Source organism: Hyperolius riggenbachi, chromosome 4, assembly GCF_040937935.1.
Source record: "Hyperolius riggenbachi isolate aHypRig1 chromosome 4, aHypRig1.pri, whole genome shotgun sequence".
Classification (NCBI taxonomy): Eukaryota; Metazoa; Chordata; class Amphibia; order Anura; family Hyperoliidae; genus Hyperolius; species Hyperolius riggenbachi.
In genome coordinates, this window is record NC_090649.1 from 233,539,917 (window position 1) to 233,559,584 (window position 19,668).

The 19,668-nt window shown below is 41.7% G+C and overlaps 1 protein-coding gene across 6 annotated transcripts in view; it reads left to right on the forward strand.

The window, feature by feature from the left end:
* COL19A1 (collagen type XIX alpha 1 chain) overlaps window positions 1-19,668 on the forward strand; it is a 1,086,226-nt gene that overhangs the window by 148,810 nt on the left and 917,748 nt on the right. For all 6 annotated transcript variants that reach the window (XM_068281448.1, XM_068281450.1, XM_068281452.1 and 3 more), the window contains exon 4: window positions 2,421-2,520. In XM_068281448.1, coding sequence (XP_068137549.1) covers window positions 2,421-2,520 — 100 coding nt within the window. The remainder of the gene's footprint in view (window positions 1-2,420; window positions 2,521-19,668) is intronic.

Consider the following 19,668-nt stretch of genomic DNA (forward strand, 5'->3'; position numbering starts at 1 on the left):
AGGGAAAAGGTTCTACCATGATTAAGTGGGGGTCTGATGCAGAGAGAGCGTTTCAGAGTCTTAAGGCGGCTTTGTGCAATTGTCCTGTACTAATTACGCCTAATTTTGAGAAGGAATTCCTGGTTCAAACTGATGCATCAAGTGTGGGTTTAGGAGCAGTTCTATCCCAAGGGCTCAATGGTGAGGAGCACCCGGTTGCGTATTTGAGCCGGAAGCTGACGGCTGCGGAAGAAAGGTATAGTATCGTTGAACGAGAGTGTCTGGCCATCAAATGGGCCCTGGAGGCACTCCGATACTATCTCCTAGGCCGTCGCTTTCGGCTCATTACAGACCATGCCCCGCTTACTTGGATGTGTCAGAACAAGGAGAAAAATGCCAGAGTAACTCGGTGGTTTTTGGCATTACAGGCCTTCAACTTCTCGGTAGAGCATAGAGCAGGGAAGTTACATGGTAATGCAGATGCTCTATCGAGAACCTACTGTCTTGCAGCAGATTATGTCCGATCCCATGGGCTCGAACAGAGGGGGGGAGTATGTGACAAAGTGGCTGGCAAAGTGCCGCTCTCTTTGTCACAAGTGGTGTGCGATGGACGGTATGTTGCACCCAGGTTCAGGCGCTACATCCTGTAGCAGCTCCGGAGGATAGGCTTTTGCTGACTGTCAGGAGTGACAGGGGTTGAAGCCTTGAGAAGGGTCCGGAGCTGACCAGATGTAGAGCAGGGTGGGTGCATCTGGTCGCCAGGTCCTGGGTGGGATATATTATACATTGTATTTGTGGACTGCTGCCTGTCTAGCCCACAGAGGGTTAACAACAGAGCTAACAAGTCTCTGGAGAGGAAGAGGTGAGAGGGGGGTGTGTCCAGCAGGTTCTGTCAGTTTGCACAGAAAAGGTTTTCATTTGTTTCCACGAAGTGGTTCTGCTGAGAAGCTGCTGCAGGGGACTGCATGTGTTTGGGACTAACGTTTGTGTGTTACTCAACGCTGAAAGTAAGCACCCGGCCAGAACTGGCCTTACCCTTGTTTTGTGGAATTACTTACTTTATTACTGAACTGCAAACTGTTGTTTGTGAACCTGCTGCAAATAAACTTTGATTTATGTTTGCATACAAACCTGCTTGGAGCTGCTCTGTTCCTGCTAAATGCTTACCATCTGAAGCTGGTCCCTCACAATATATATATATATACTGGGCTAACTGTGCTTGCTATACTGGGCTAACTGTGCTTGTTATACTGGGCTAACTGTATTTGCTATACTGGGCTAACTGTACTTGCTATACTGGGCTAACTGTACTTGCTATACTGGGCTAACTGTGCTTGCTATACTGGGCTAACTGTACTTGCTATACTGGGGTAACTACTGGCTATACTGGGGTAACTGTACTTGCTATACTGTGGCAACTACTGGCTACACTGGGCTAACTGTACTTGCTATACTGTGGTAACTATACTTGCTATACTGTGGTAACTATACTTGCTATACTGGGGTAACTATACTTGCTATACTGGGCTAACTGTACTTGCTATACTGGGCTAACTGTACTAGCTTTACTGGGCTAACTGTACTAGCTATACTGGGCTAACTGTACTAGCTATACTGGGCTAACCATACTTGCTATACTGGGCTAACTGTACTAGCTATACTGGGCTAACTGTACTAGCTATACTGGGCTAACTGAACCTGCTATAATGTGGTAACTGCCGCCGCCACTAGCCACGCCCCTCCAACCCCCCCCCTTCCCTTCCCCCGGGGGGGGGGGGCCCGGAGAAAATTTTGGTCGGGACAGTGGGCCCCGGGCTCAAAAAGGTTGGGGACCTCTGGTATAACAGACAATGGGCCAGATCTTATGTTTAAAACCACTTTTCAGCACTCTGCAATTGAAAAAGTATCAAAAAGTAGGTGAAAAAGTCCTGTCAAAATTTTTCTGAGTATTTTCTCGCTTGCTGATGTCTTAAAGGATATTTTATTGATAAGATGTGAAAATATTACCTGGGAGAAAACTAAGGAGAAAAAGTGAATTTGATATCAGGCCCAATGTTTAAAAAAGTACAGCCCAGATTTAATGGATCACTTGTGTTCTCCACGGTTCCTCAGTGATCATTATGAAATACGGTCCATTGTGGCTTTTGTTTATTATGATACATTTTAATGTTTAGAGTTGTATCTATTTTAATCCTTTAGTACTATGAGTAAATAGGGCTAATTACAACAATTTAGCAGAAATAATCAGCTGTGTCGTGTGAAACAATTGCACAAAGTTAGACTAGTTGAAAATGACATAAATACTGCAATGTTTAAAAATGTTTTTTTTCAAAATCAATTAAAAATATTTTAATTAGCATTAGAAATACTGTAAATCATGTCATAAATGCCATTCTATCCACTATTTCATTTTTCACTTGACATAATTGCTTGGCATGCAGGATATGACCTCGCAGAGCGGTTTTCTCTCAGAAAGACATCCTGTGGAGCTGAAAAGATCTGCTTTAAACTAGGAAGCAGTCCTCTGATGAAAGACACACAGTAAGTAATAAAGAATGAATGTTTCTTTATAATATACTGCGGGAAGTTGAAATTAAACTGTGCTGTATTTCCTTGGTAAGTTATACAAAGTCAAAAACAAATGTATATATTTATAAATTTTCAATACAAGCAATATATTGTAAATGTCTTAAATTACAAAATATGCTTTCTGAAGCTCATATCTAAAGCCTGACTTATTAAGGTATCTGTGGGTCAGTGAGCATTAATGACTGTAAACAAAAACAAAAAAGAAAGTAACTAAGGAAAAAGTTTTACAGAAAAGTGGTGTAGGTGCATGTGTTCATGTTTGCAATCCCACAATTCCTTTCAACTGATTTGAAATGATTTTATAAAAATGGAATGAATAATTCACAAATGTATAATCAAGTTGGAATGACCTCATACCACTAATGCACACCCACACTTCTGATAGGAGACAATATAATGACTCTGGGTAGCTAATTAGGCAAGTCTGGTGTGATTCCTCTCCAATTATCTACATGAGAGAAACCAGCAGCCCAATGGTGTAATATCGTTTGTAAAGTTGGTAAGTTATAGTGCAAGTATTATATTCACAAAGATGAGTTGCAATAATCTGCAACCACTATTCAGGCATACGGGGAAGACCCCGTTCCCGCTCGGTATTCCAGGTCTGCTGGGCAGGCTCTGGTTGGTGGCACTCCTTGGGTTTATTGGAAACACTAATGTTTACAATGTAAGACCCCGAAGGGTTAGGCTAATCTAAGTACTCTATTGGAGGTGCTCTAAATGTCTAATAACAAGTGTGTATTTTTAGGAGTGTATAGGTCTTACCTCCTTAAGGACAAACCACAAAGGTAGTATATGTTTTATTCATGCACATAAAGACAACGCGTTTCATGGGTGCTGGCACACTTCCTCGGGTCAATGCAAAAATACCTTGACAGCAGTATAAAACAGTCATGAGTGCCTCTCTAATCCGCTGTCAAGGCACTTTTGTACTGACCTGAGGAAACAGGCCAGAGGTAAGACCTATACGCTCCTAAATATAGACAATTGTTATTAGACATTTAGGGTGCAGAGTACTTTAATTTGGCAAGTACTGTGTATCAGTAAAGCGCTCATTCTTACTTGTAAGAAGTGCTATAGGATCATGTGCTGCATGGTCCATTACCACCTTCTAGGGTTGATGCAATAAACTTCTTTATCTTCATTTATTTATTTTCTCGCTACACTTTACCTCCTATTTCACAAACTATTGACAGCTGTGAAAAAGATCTTGCATTACTCTAGTGCCCTAGCTATTCTCATAAATTAATGCATATGTGGTAATTGTTGTTTTGTCATGTATCTTAATGCTCAAATCTGTGCCGCTTTTAATTTATATTTTAATTACATAAAAACAGCATGCATGGTTATATAGGATGGATCCTAAGTGAGCTGGCTGAGACTCTAATTGTGTGTATGGTATTTAAATTGGCATTACCATCTGGTATCACATTCAATAACAAGCTACTTTTAAAGGGAGCCAAGCATCATCAACTCCCAGGGCAGCTCTATAGCACATAAAAAATGCATGCTAAAAATGTGGTTCATTATTAAAAAAAACTTTCATTTTACATCATCTTTTTCATTTAAGGGTTAGTTACAGGCAGAATCCTTTTACTTCCTCCATCTGCAGGACAGTGCAACAGAAGATGGAAGGCAGATGAGAAGTTGCCTAATTAGACTTAACTACCACAAACAAACCCATTAAGCATTAGGGAGGGAGATAAGTCTCCCCCACTGTACTTTAAACAGAAAACATAAGTCATACTTGAAGAATTTCACACCAAACACTGGATAATGGCAGTGAAAAGGTAACAGGGGGGTTAACTCCTCAAACATGGAAGGCCTTTAAGCTATTTGAAGCCAGGAGCTGCTAAGATCGCTTTAACAGCTTTTTTTTTTTTTTTTTTTTTTTTTTTTAAACTGCAGTATTCAATCTAAATATAACAGAGTGAGATATATATCCTTTTCTGCTTTGTTAGATAAGTAAAACAAAAACACAACACAATCTAATGAGCACCCTTATCAATTAGCTTCTGAGTGAAGTGGACAGTTGAGATATTATCCCTTCCAATGATTTTATACCAGTACATTTTTTATTCTGTGAATAATTTTTCTAAGAGAGAAGATTTTGCCCTTGAAACCACTTTAATTCCAATTTTAGCAATTAAACTAATATAAGATAAGGTGCCTTAGGAACATTAGAGAAAAATTCTGTATACTGGGTCTTTTTTTCAGCGATAAAAATAACCTGTAAGCTATGTGAATATTCTCAGGTTTTCATACCAATGCATTATTTTAGGCTCACGAGTGAGTCATCCTGCTGCAGTGACAGCTTGGAGTATGTACATTGTGTAGAACAGACACATTCATACATTTTTTATTAACTTTTTAAAATGATTTTTCCATAGTATTTGCTTTTATTGTGTAGTGTAAACCCAGAAGATACACCTTTATTCTGGCAGCAGTACTATATACTATATTACAGTATAGGTCTACAAGCTTAGTTTTTCTTTATGGTACTGTATTTTTGCTGAAGGATGTGATGATGTTGCAAGTTTATTCAGCAAAGAAGAGGGCAACAAGGGCATGTAGAAAAGACACAGATACTGAACATAAGAAAGAAGCAAATACACTGAGTGGGTGGGGCAGGGGTAGGGGGAAGGTGTGTGTGTGTGTGTGTGTGTGTGTGTGTGTGTGTGTGTGTGTGTGTGTGTGTGTGTGTGTGTGTGTGTGTGTGTGTGTGTGTGTGTGTGTGTGTGTGTGTGTGTGTGCGTGTTTGTGTGTTTGTGTGTGTGTGTGTGTGTGTGTGTGTGTGTGAGGCATTGAGGGTCAATTCTGAGGTTCACAGTTGGCAGTACAGGTGGGAGTAAACTGGAGGTATTGATGCGGCAAGGGGAGACCTTAATAGACACCAGAAGCAAGAAGGATATATTTATTTTATACAATACCAGTTGACTTGCATCCTGCTGATCTTTCATGCGTCAGCAGTGTCTGAATCACACATTTGAAACAAGCATGTGGCAAATCTAGTCAAACATCAGTCAAACATGCTTTTTTAGGGAGTATGGCAAAAAGTAGGCAGATGATCAGCATGACAGCCAGGAAATTTGCATTGTTGGGTTAACTTATATTTTCAGTTTAGTGTACTGCACATTCATTAACATATTGAAGTTATTCTGAAGTGAGTGGTATATGGAGGCCGCCATATTTATTTTATTTTAAACAATGCCAGTTGCCTAGCTGTCCTACTGATCTGTTTGGCATTAATAGTGCCTGAATCACATACCTAAAGCAAGCATGAAGCTAATCTTGTGAGACATCAGTCAGAAACATCTGATCTGCATGCTTGTTAACCACTTTACCCCCAGCGGTACGAATTTCTCCGCCCCTTTTTTCCCTCCTAAAAAACCAGGGACGGAGAAATCCGTACCTTCCGCGCTACCGCTGCTGTCCGCGCTCCCGCCGCTCGTGCGCGCGCACCCGCCGCTCGTGCACGCCGCCGCCCGCTCGCCCGGAGATCAATGAACGGGAAAATCCATTCCCGTTCGTTGATCTAGCCCCCGCAATGATCTGCTGCTTCTTTCAGAAACAGCGAGATCATTGTGCGTCTCCCAGCCTCCTACTGCTTCCTGTAAGCGTCCTTCCGGACGCTTACAGGTCGCATGTAAGCAAACACTCTGTGGCCATCTTGTGGCCAAATAGTAAACTACACCCTAAAAGCATTTTACATATACAAACATTACATTTACACAATAAATTAACTCATTACCTCCCACACTCCCCAATTTTTATTTTTTTTTTTGTAATTAAAAAAAAAAAAATAGAATAAAAAAAAAACATAAATAGTTACCTTAGGGACTGAACTTTTTAAATATTTATGTCAAGAGGGTATAACACTGTTACTTTATAAACTGCGGGCTTGTAATTAGGGATGGATGCAAAACTGAAAAAAAATGCACCTTTATTTCCAAATAAAATATTGTCGCCAAACATTGTGATAGGGACATAATTTAAATGGTTTTATAACCGGGACAAATGGGTTAATACATTTCATGGGTTTTAATTACAGTAGCATGCTTTATTTAAAAACTATAATGGCCGAAAACTGAAAAATAATAATTTTTTCCCACATTTTTTCCTATTTCCCCATTAAAACACATTTAGAATAAAATAATTCTTGGCATAATGTCCCACCTAAAGAAAGCCTAATTGGTGGCAAAAAAAAACAAGATATAGTTCATTTCATTGGGATAAGTAATAATAAAGTTATAGACGAATGAATGGAAGGAGCGCTGAAAGGTGAAAATTGCTCTGGTGGTCAGGGGGTAAAACCCCTCAGTGGTGAAGTGGTTAAGGGTCTGTGGCTAAACATATTATAGTCAAATGGCCAGCAGGACCGCCAGTTAATGTGCATTGTTTAAAAAGAAATACATATGTCAGCCTCCATATCCCTCTCACTTCAGGTGTGCTGTAACTCTTGCCCTAATAGTGACTGATCTGGAATATCAGTTTTCTCATCGTCTCCTGGAGGATTTATGGCGTCATCTTGTTTCCATGTTATTCTGTCTGCATACTACTCTAGTGCAAAATTGCACCTGGGGAAGCTTGGAGCTCTGTCTGCACATTGGTGTCAGTGACATCATGCTCAAAGGTCTCTATGCTGTGTTTATTGCCTACTATGTTTAAGGCCCAGTTAAAGTGGACCTGAACTCTTGCACAGGACAGAAGGAAAACAGAGAAATGCACCCTGTATGTATTCAGAGTTTAGGCTGTCTAATTCCCCCTCATTTGTTTCTAATCACAAGTTGTAACTTGATCTCTCCCCTGTGTCACCCAACTGCCATGGCAGATAAGGCAAATAAGCCCATTTGAAAGCACAGGATGTCAGCAATATGTCTGCTTCCATGAAAGCAGAAAGTATACACAGTGCAGATTTATTTTAAGATTTGTATCAGCTGTAACAAAGAAATGTTTTTCTTTAAATGCCATTATGCTGTTGCAGATTTTTTTTTACAGCAGAGAGGAAGTTCTGAGTTCAGGTCTGCTTTGAACATAAAACTGAGCAAGGCAAATTCTAATAGTAATCACGATGATAAGCTAATATAACCGTATCTATGATTTATAAAGCACAAACATTTTATAAAATGCTGGACAATAAATATGTAGCAGGCAGGTTACCAACCTGCATATATGACAAGCACAAGCTATGACACAGGTGGAGGAGAGGACATTGCTAGGTAGGGCTTACAGCCTAGGAGATAATAGAATATAAAGTGGGCACAGAAGCAATGTGGTGGAAATAATACCTTTTTCATTGGCTTCATATGTGCTTGAAACTGCATACAGCCTGTTTTCTCTCCTTCTCCCTATCTAAGTATGCATTCTTCTTTGGTTTGCATTCATACTAATGCATTATTATTTACACTCACAGGTGACTCTTCCTTAGACAAAGACAGCAGAGTTACATTGTGTTGAATACAGAAACATTCATTTTATGCTTTCACAGTGTTTATGATCCCTTTACTCAAGAAAATATGCACAGCTGGGTTCCCAGACAACAAGTAAACACATAAACAGAAATACATTTTCCATTTCCTACTTAATATGATTTATATTGATGTGTCAACAAGACACATCTTGATAAAATATCAACAAGGTATAATGCATCAAGTTGCATAAATATTGAACAGAAACAGCTCACTAAACTTCTTGTTCGTCAAGTTTTGTGCCGGTCAGTTCACTTGAACTAGGATATGATGCAAGTAAGGCCAATCCATAATGACCAAATACAGTAGTTTGTCGTGGTGCATGGGGCCACTATTTGAACCAGTGAGCGAAGCTTTTAGTAGGACAACAGTAGGTGATAAGTCGCTCATTCGGATGCAATGAAACAAGGAGCAAGGTGGGGGGATTTCAGTTTTAGCAAATTCTAGGTGGTGTGGAGCTGCCCAGGTTCCTTATTCACCCTCTTTCCCATACATCGCTCTCTTGCTCCTTTCCTCTTCCCTTCCCTGCAGTGTCTACTATGCAGGGGCGTAACTAGAAATCACTGGGCCCCCCTACGGAAGTTTGGATGCCCCCCCCCTCTGGGGCCCGCTCAGGGCTGTTTTGGGGGGCAGAAGGGGAGAGCATTGGCTGCCACATCAGCGGGGAGGGGGGCCACTCCCCCCTCCCTCACCTCGGGCTCTCCCCTCGGCGCTCCCCCTCCAGCATTAATCGGCTGCAGGAGCAGCGGCAGGTAGGAACACAAGCATATCATGCTTCCACCGCGGAGGTCCGATGTCTAAGTGTCTGACGCTACTTCTTGATAAACAGGAAGTAGCGTGTGGCACTTAGACATTGGACCTCCATGGTGGAAGCATGATATACTTGTGTTCCTACCCGCCGCTGCTCCTACCACCAATTAATGTTGGAGGGGGAGAGCTGAAAGGAGAGCTCGAGGTGAGGGAGGGGGGAGAGGCCCCCCTCCCCACCGATGTGGGGGCCAATGCTCTACCCTCATGCTGTGACTCCTCCTGCCCCCAAAACAGCCCTGAGCAGGCCCCAGAGGTGTCCCGGGTCCCCCGCCGCTGCTCCTACCACCAATTTATGTTGGAGGGGAGAGCTGAGGGGAGAGCCCGAGGTGAGGGAGGGGGGAGAGGCTCCCCACCGATGTGAGGGCCAATGCTCTACCCTCATACTGTGACTCCTCCTGCCCCCAAAACACCCCTGAGCGGGCCCCAGAGGTGTCCCGGGCCCCCCGCTGGTGCAGGGGCTGCAGCTCCGATTGCTACGCCACTGCTACTATGCTGATGAACATTCACTTCTTCTGTATTCACTGTGGCATATCACAATGAGCACTGTAAGAGCATAACATCCATGATTATCTTGTCTTTTGGCTGTCACTCAATATTATAGAGTATTATAGAATGGACAACTCAGTATTGAAGTTGAAGGAGAACATACTGTATGACCACAGGTAATCTCTGCTGCTCTTCCATCACCTGCCTTGTTATACAGCAGTAAAGAGAACATATATGAATGCTCATTGACTATGACGTCACTGTGGGTGACTTGGGTAAAGTCACTGTGGGTGAATGAGGTCTTCAAGGATAGCAGAGTGAGTGGAACGTATACAGTGAGTAGATTTGAGGGCAAGTGGAGGGATGTATAATATAAATGGATCTGGGGTGAATAGAAGGAGGTGTAATGTGAGTGGGGTCTAGGTAGCTGTGGGATGTGTTAAATAAGTGGTGTTGGGAGGGGGGGGAGTAAGGACTGTAAAGTGCATGGCGCCTAGGTGGCAGAAGTAGAAGGAAGCATAATATATGTGAGAGGGGGAAGAATGGATGTATAACATGAGTGGGGTGATGTGTAGTTGAAAGTCTGTAATGTGAGTGGTTTATGAGAGTAGGGTTGTCTAGTGTGAGCATCGTATATAATAAAGTTCCTGACCTGCATCCTCCTGTGTCCTTGCGTTGTGCCTGGTGTGCATAAGCAGCACACAAACAGACCTCAGAGAGCAGAGGAGGATGGGCACAGGGGAATGAGCAGGCCTGTGCCTGTTTGTGCACACCGGGGGTTGAGAATGTGTGCTCGCGGGTCCAGGGGGAGGGGGGGGCACTTTCGAGGCCTAGCCTCTATTTTTCAGCCGGTGGGCCTTTTATCTAGTGGTTAATCATTTTACAGACAGCTGGATGTGTTGAAAGTGGGGGGTGTTTAATGTGAGTAGGGTGTGTAGAGGGAGTGAGTCTAGGAAACACTGGTGGAGAGGCCCATAATAATACTATCAACTATTATCTATTATTTAGGCAGGTAAGATATGTGTCGTCTTACCATCTCAGAAGGACAATCCAAGCTTAATGGAAAAAGTATTTACTCATGCACATAAGATGACATGTTGCAAAGGGTTTCGCAGGTTCTGGCCACTGCATCAGCAGTCCTGGGATACAGAGCCGGGACAGTTACCTTCCTGTAGCCTCTGACAGTGGTTGCAAGTTTAGCAACCCACCCTTGTGAGTATATATATATATATATATATATATATATATATATATATATATATATATATACTGTATGTATCTGCATATATATTCCTAATATATTCTATTATCTAGCGATATTGCACCATTGGGCTCCTTGATAGTTAGTTTGCCACATTATGAAATAGATGCCACCAAATATTCTGACTAACTAGTGGTATCTAGTGGCCCAAGCACATGGAAGTGTGATTGTGGCAGAAAAGGTAAACAACATCAATTGACTGCTTGCTGTCGTCAATCTCTGGCATCCGAGGTGGGTGGCTCATAGGCTTTAAGCCGGGTCTACACAGCTCGATGTGTCTTTTCAATCAAGCCGCTGATGCGGCTCGATTGATAACATCCGACAGGTCCAATCTCGCCGCAGCCGATTCCCCGTGAGCGAACAATAGCGGGGAATTGAGCGGAAGATAAGCGGCGCCGGCGGGGACGATAGGGGATCAAATCCAACGCACGCGAGGACGAGCGGGGACGCAGCGGGTACGCGCGGGGATGCGACAGAGTCGATACGGCGGCTAATTGAGCCGCCGGATTGCTCCGTGTAGACCCGGCTTTAGAGACCCATGTCTCATACATTTTAAGAAAGTGAGGTGTTTGACATTATCTGCCAATAGCCATGATTAGATCTCTGTAACCACACTGCTAGCAGCATGGAAGCTACTTTCAGATAGGACACTGGATGGCAAACAAGAGAGAACTCTAATGGCATGCTGTGCCAATTGGGGGCAGATATCAAGCTTTCTCACCCAAACATTTTTGTAGGTCACCTTTCTTGCAACTTTTACTGTTAGGTCTACTTTTTTTTTGTTTATTTGTTTGTTTCACAGTTCTTGATTAGTACTCAGCTTTATCCACTATAAAATGTAAATGCAAAAGAAAAAACACATTTTCAAAATGTTTCTGTATTGTAGTTTATATTTAGACCAGAATCACCACTTTGGTGTTCCCAAATCTGAAAACTGCAGATTTACATTGAAACACGTAGAGCTTATTTTAAACGTGACGAATAAGACTTATACTAAGTGATGGGGTGATAGTGGTATGTTTCTTTCTTTCTTTCTTTCTTTCTTTCTTTCTTTCTTTCTTTCTTTCTTTCTTTCTTTCTTTCTTTCTTTCTTTCTTTCTTTTTTTCTTTATATTGTATTACTTTTGTGGGGGCTTTTTTTCCCAATTTGCTACAATCATTTTATTTTTGTGTAGGGTACACTGGTCATAAAGTAACATTGTAGTAAACATGTTTCTTGTCTCCTTTTTATCTTCTAAGTTGTTTTCTCTTTTACTGGAAGAACTGATATTTGGTTGGTACAACAGTGCAAAGAGTAAAGATGAAATGCTGAAACATAGCAACAGATTTTTTAGATTCAACAAGTTAGATAATAAATGTAACAGTACTTTAGTTTTTTTACTTAGAATCCTGTCCGTTGCCTTAGTTAGATGTTTGGTTTCTTCCTGCTCTACTGCAAAGTCCTATACCCAGAGAGCAAAACATATAAACAACTGTTGCATAATAAAGCTTGTGTGTACCAGTAGACAACTACAGAAACATGGCAATTTTTTTGTCAATGAGTGTTGTCTTGCATTATACTTACACTGGGACTCTCTAGGTGCAACAAGAGTACATTTTCCTGCTTTATGTTCCTTATTTGTTCTCAATAGAAGAGACATTTTTAACACATTTCCAGTTTCTATACTCCAAAGTCAAATAGTGAGGGAAAAGGGTCTATTGCAGTTGTTGGTCTGTTAGAGTGGGACTTTTCAATGTAAATAATGTATGCCTTTTTTAAATTGGAGTGCATTAAATTCAATTAGCCAAATGCACTGCATTTCATAAGTGTTTTTAATGTAAGCTTTTACCATATTTTTGAGTTTTTTTCTAATAATTGGTTGGGTGAAAATGTTATGCAAATGTATTCAGCTGGAAATTGACCCATCAAATGTATTTCAAAGCTGTTTAAATTTGCATACAATCAGTATAGTATGTGCACAAACTCAGAAATATTGCCAACTTATTGACCAACTCCTGATTTTTTTGTTTATTTAATTACCACTATCAACGTATGTGCTCCAATGACAGCTAGGGCTTACCGTATTTTTCGGAATATAAGACGCACCTAGTTTTAGAGGGCAAAAATCTGGAAAATTAAAAAATAAACTACCATAAACCTAGGTGTGTCTATGGTGCAGGAGCGTCTCATCCTGACATATACCTGAACAATAATGCACAAAGAGCCAGTGCAAAATAAATAACAATAAATATTCAGTTGATAAGTCCAGGAAAATGGAAGAACCAAAAGTGCAAAGCGTGCTAATATGCAATTTAGAGCAAAGGTACCAAAAATAAAGTGCATAGAAGAGAAACCGTAAAGAAATGGCAATCCAAACCAACAATAGTGACACTGTGCAATAAAGAAAGCAGCCCAAGGCTGCTGAGTGTGAAAAGAACAGACCTCACAGCGTGAGAAAGGAGGAATCGGAAAACGAACGTCGTTACCCACATCAAAGGAATAAACTGTGTGAGCAAAAGAGCAACCCCAGGCTGCCGTGATTAAAGTGAAGGCTCTTACCGAATGAGGGAAGGGAGGAGAGACCGAGCACCACCCGCCCCAAATGACGTCGCAATTTGCAGCAGAAGCGACTTCTTCCGGGCATTAATCTTGTTGCTGATGCGCAGACATCCTCCATGCATCCTCCACTGCAGCTTAGCTGTGTACCCACGCTGCCGATCCGCCGACATCCTCCATAGTTACGGCGTCTTCTTCCTGGTTACAGTGGCCCCTACTGTGTGACGAGCGGTGCACGTGCGCCTGACGTCATGCGTTACACGTGCGCCGCTCGTCACAGAGTAGAGGGCACTGTAACCAGGAAGAGGACGCCGTAACTATGGAGGATGTCGGTGGATCGGCAGAGCGGGTACACAGAAAGGCTGCAGTCTGCCCACGGGAACTGCAGCAAAGAGGAGCCGGCGGCTGGGATACTAAACAAGCATGATCCTGGATGGCGGCTGGGACCCTCGGATGACAGCTGGGACCCTTGGATTACCGCAGGAGAAGAGGATCGCGGCGGCAGGATCCGGTAAGTATATCATGGGGGCCAAAATACCGCACCTTTAGAATATAAGAGGCACCCACTTTTTCCCCCCAGTTTTGGGGAAGAAAAAGTGCGTCTTATATTCCGAAAAATACGGTAATTCACAAAGCGGTGCTAACTGTTAGCACGCCTGTGAAAAACCCCTTAGCACGTCTAAACAAGCTTTTCACGCATAAAACTCTACACGCGTAAAACTTTATGCGCGTAAAACTTTACGTGCGCACTGCACAGAGCGGAGGGCGCTCCGTGCGAAGTGCCCATTAAAGCCTATGGGACTTAGTGCGCATAGGACTTTGCGCGCGTAAAACTTTGCGCGCGCAAAGTTAGCGCGCGATCTGATTGAGAAATCTGGTGCTAACCTACTTAGCACCCTGGTTAGCATGTCTAAAGACTTTAGACGCGCTAAGTAGGCTAGCACCGCTTTGTGAATCAAGCCCCATATGTGCAAAATCATGATGAGCATTTATTTATTTTTTAAGTACTTATATAGCGCCAACATATTACACAGCGCTGTTCAAAGTATATTGTCTTGTCACTAACTGTCCCTCAGAGGGGCTCACAATCTAGTCCCCACCATAGTCATATGTCTATGTACAGTATGTATTGTGTAGTGCATGTATCATAGTCTAGGGACAATTTAGTGGGAAGCCAATTAACTTATCTGTATTTTTTGGGACGTGGGAGGAAACTGGATTGCCAGGGGGAAACCCACGTAGACACGGGGAGAACATACAAACTCCTTGCAGATGTTGACCTGACTGGAGCTCGAACCAGGGACTCAGCGTTGCAAGGCAAAAGCGCTAACCACTATGCCACCATGCTGAATTAGTATGTGATTTAGTATTTGATTTAGTATTGCTGAATGATTTCTGACAACTTTATGCTGCTAACAGCACACATCTTGTGTTCACGTAAAGGTGCATACACACAATTGGAGCTGAATTTGTGTTGCTTGCAAAGATTGATTACAATACAATCCCGTGGGTGACACTTTGGGTTTCAAATGCTGTACAGACTCATCAATAGCCTAAAGTATTCTCTCAGGCCTGGGGCCCACTAGAGATTTTTCCACTTTTGCAGTGCTTTGCCGATCACTGGCGATCAGAAACAGAAAGCACTGCAAAAGTGGAACCCACTGCACACAGCATTTTTGGAGTGATTCTTGAGCAATTACATTCAATGGCTGCAGGGCAAAATCACAATCTTTCCAGGAACAGCGTTTAAAATTGTGGTACTTCATGACCTGGAAATCACAAGCAGTTTACAAGTCACAAAGCTGATCCGCCGTGGGCCCTGTGCCTAGAGCAATACCAGCTTCCTTCCCATGACACTGGGGCTGGTACATGAGCAAGGAGAGACCCGGCCCTCTTTACCAGCTTACCTAAGCCTGTCAGTATGACATGTTTCCTAGCAAGAGTGAAGGCATAAAGAAGAAATAAAATATAACATTGCATATCTAATCATATGTTATTAACAACCCTGGGGGCTCAGGAAAGTGCCCCCAGGTTGTATGAACCCGGGTTCAGTATTAAATAAAGATCTATTGTTTAGTGACAATATTGGTGAAAAATTTGAATATCAAAAATATATAAAAAAAAAGACTTATGCATAAAAAAAAACAAAAATAAATAATTATTAAACAAAGTGTTTAGCAATTGTGCAAAAAACATCAAAATGTTATGAGCATAGTGCATATATCAGATTAGATTGTGTAGAAGGCAGTAAAATCAGCCCATAGATAAAGTGTGTGGTAGAAGAAATACTTAGCCCAGGATTGGATGGGTGAGGTGAGCAACAGGAGAGGCAGGGAATGACGGTAGATCCAACTCTGCCAAAGTGTGGTTAATGTTTGAACCCATTAGTACATGGGAAGTTCAAATGTTAGACATATAGGAGCATAGTATTAGGAATAATTTGTAGCTTAGTATCAAGTGTTTTCAGCAGTGACAAATAACACTGCATGCAAGTTCTTGGAAGCAAAGTCACATCATATATTCCTCCTCAGTGCCAAAAATCAAATGTAGCTGGTAATTGCAGTGTGTGTGTGTGTGTGTGTGTGGGGGGGGGGACATGCCATGTTTATGTCAGAAAGCTTGTTTCCTCTCTGGCAATACAAATTCTAACAGGAAATCACCCAAATACTAAATGGCCAAAGTCAGGTGAGTAATAAAACACATAGAATACATCACTGCTATAAACCACTTATTCCCAGTAATTATCTACTGCTGTCCTACAGGGAATGACAGTTGACAGCTAATGCACCTATTCTAATGGAGGGATTAGCTGGGGTTTACTTCCTACTTACAGAAAAGCATCAGAAAATCACTGGCAATATTAATTGATTCATTGCTGTCATTTCATTAGTCATGTGGAATATACCTATTGGTTACAAGCTGAGACATTAGTAGCCATTAGTGAAAATGCAAAAATAATCTCCATTGCTTGTCAGGCTAAACAGGATAAAAGTTACTGTAATCACTTTACCATTGGCAGTACAACACCCTCTCAGTACCGGGCCTTTATTACTTTCAGTCTGATTTTGACGTTTTATATATTTTATGCAACTAATTTTGGTATAGGATATACAAGGTTACTGTATATATATATCACTTTATGTTCATACCAAATATTTAATGACTTACATTTAACAAAACATAAATAAACAATAAACTCACAATTTTTTTTTTTTTTTTTTAGAAAAATGTATTTGTTAAATTTTTACTAGACAAAACCTATTTCAAAAGAACAGTAAACCTATTAGTAATAATAGAAACATAATTGTTTTTATCACTGCTGATATTATAGTCATGATTAAGTCTAATGATGGCATATTTGTTTTTAGTTTGTTTTTAATTACTTAGTTAAGTTCTTAGTAAAATGTATTTTTTAATTTTTTTATCACTAAATACTTATTCGTGATATTGAACATTTTTGCTCCACTGTTGGATGTAGTTCCGACAGTGGAGCATTCTCCCCAGCTCATAATAATGGACCACGTTCAACAAGGAGCACGGGGCTGCTGTGGACAGCGCCGGCACGCATATAGTGTGACATGGCGGCAGGCCCCTGAAATCCAAGTGTCGGACTAATTGGTATAGCAGAAAAATCTGAGCAAAAATGTATTTTAACACCATTATAAATGTCCCTTCTGCCGGTGTTTGATCGTTAAAAAAAATTACTCTCCCAATCATTGTGCAGTTATTTTTCGTTTTCATCAACATCTATAAAGAAAGGAAAGTTATTTTAATTTAATATATTTGTTTACCTGATTAAATGTCGAATCTTTTAAAATAAATGCATAGTGTGTGCCTATACATTAACCACTTAAGGTTTTTAAACGTAAGTCTCACATTCAAAGTAGTTACATTGTCGGTTCCTGGATGTCAGACTTACGTCCAGCATTAAAAGCTGCCACCACGAATGCCAGACCACCGCACGTGCCACGTCACTTGTGCACGTGCATGTGCTCATGCACGTTCATGTACAAATCCCATTGTGAAGGATTGCTGCTTGCAGCAGTCATTTATATGAAGTTACAATGGGATCTTTTAACCCCAACCAAACTAATTAACCCCCGCGTGTCACCTATACTTGGCCTTAAGATTCGTAGACAGTTGTAATGGCAGATGCCCATAGCAAGCGGATGTGATCACTGTGCCGACACTGTGGCGACAGCTTGCGGATCCAACACGGTATAGATGCATCAAAATGTTGTTGCTTAGCAATGCATCTATACAGCACTGGGGTCCCCAAACTGTGCGCCCTAGCAATGGCATGCAATCACTACAGATGCACAGGCTGATAGTAATGGTACGCTACATGCCGGACTAGTGATGAAATATGGCATGTATAGTATCGTTTACACCGGGATCAGCCAAAAAATGTATTTTGAGGTGTTTAAAAACTGTGGCACTTGTCATGTAAAAGTTAAGAAAGGGAAACATGAAAAAAATGTGCAGTTTTTGCACTTGCACCTCATTTTTCTTGACAACGTGCCTGTGAAAGTAAATACTTGAAAAGAAAAATTGCCCTAAGAAAGCCTAGAATGTACAGAAAAAAAAATAAATAAATAAATATATATATATATATATATATATATATATATATATATATATATATATACAGGGAGTGCAGAATTATTAGGCAAGTTATATTTTTGAGGAATACCGTATATACTCGCATACAAGCCGAATTTTTGCCCCCCAAAAAGGGGGCCAAAAGTTGTGGGGTCGGCTTGTATGCGAGTCATGTTGGTCCACGGGTCCCCCCCTCCGCTGGTCCACGGGTCCCCCGCTCCCTCCACGGCCGCTGCTATTACCTGCCCGCATCTTCTATTCCCCTCTCTGTGCTTGTAAACATTCACAGCAGCGCGCCCGGCGCTGCTACTGTGACGAGGCAGGAGGCAGGAAAGAGCGCGGCTTCCTGTTACTATGGGAACCGCTCATTCCTGGCTCGCCGCTCGTCACAGGCTGCTGTGAATCTTTACAAGCACGGAGAGGGGAATAGGAGATGCGGGCAGACAATAGCGGCGGCGGTGGGGGTGGGGGCGACTATACTACCTACACTGGGCACTTTACTAGCTATACTGAGCGCTATACTGAGCACTATACTAGCTAAGCTGGGGCACTTTACTAGCTATACTGAGCACTATACTAGCTATACTGAGCACTATACTAGCTAAACTGGGGCACTTTACTAGCTATACTGAGCACTATACTAGCTATACTGAGCACTATACTAGCTAAGCTGGGGCACTTTACTAGCTATACTGAGCACTATACTAGCTATACTGAGCACTATACTAGCTAAACTGGGACACTTTACTAGCTATACTGAACACTATACTAGCTAGACTGAGCACTATACTAGCTAAACTTGGGCACTTTACTAGCTAAACTGGGGCACTTTACTAGCTATACTGAGCACTATACTAGCTATACTGAGCACTATACTAGCTATACTGGGCACTATACTAGCTATACTGGGGCACACTAGGGGAATAAGGCGGCCAGCATTTCCTACCCCCGGCTTATATAGGGGTCAATCATTTTCCCCTGGTTTTTCAGGTAAAAGTTGGGGGGTCGGCTTATGTGTGGGTCGGCTTATATGCGAGTATATACGGGTAATTTTATTATTGATCAACAACTATGTTCTCAATGAACCCAAAAACTCATTAATATCAAAGCTGAATATTTTTGAAAGTAGTTTTTAGTTTGTTTTTAGTTTTAGCTATTTTAGGGGGATATCTGTGTGTGCAGGTGACTATTACTGTGCATAATTATTAGGCAACTTAACAAAAAACAAATATATACCCATTTCAATTATTTATTTTTACCAGTGAAACTAATATAACATCTCAACATTCACAAATATACATTTCTGACATTCGAAAACAAAACAAAAACAAATCAGTGACCAATATAGCCACCTTTCTTTGCAAGGACACTCAAAAGCCTGCCATCCATGGATTCTGTCAGTGTTTTGATCTGTTCACCATCAACATTGTGTGCAGCAGCAACCACAGCCTCCCAGACACTGTTCAGAGAGGTGTACTGTTTTCCCTCCTTGTAAAGCTCACATTTTATGATGGACCACAGGTCACAGGTTCTCAATGGGGTTCAGATCAGGTGAACAAGGAGGCCATGTCATTAGTTTTTCTTCTTTTATACCCTTTCTTGCCAGCCACGCTGTGGAGCACTTGGACGCATGTGATGGAGCTTGTCCTGCATGAAAATCATGTTTTTCTTGAAGGGTGTAGACTTTTTCCTGTACCTTTGCTTAAGAAGGTGTCTTCCAGAAACTGGCAGTAGGACTGGGAGTTGAGCTTGACTCCATCCTCAACCCGAAAAGGCCCCACAAGCTCATCTTTGATGATACCAGCCCAAACCAGTACTCCACCTCCACCTTGCTGGTGTCTGAGTCGAACTGGAGCTCTTTGCCCTTTACCAATCCAGCCACGGGCCCATCCATCAGCCCCATCAAGACTCACTCTCATTTTATCAGTCCATAAAAC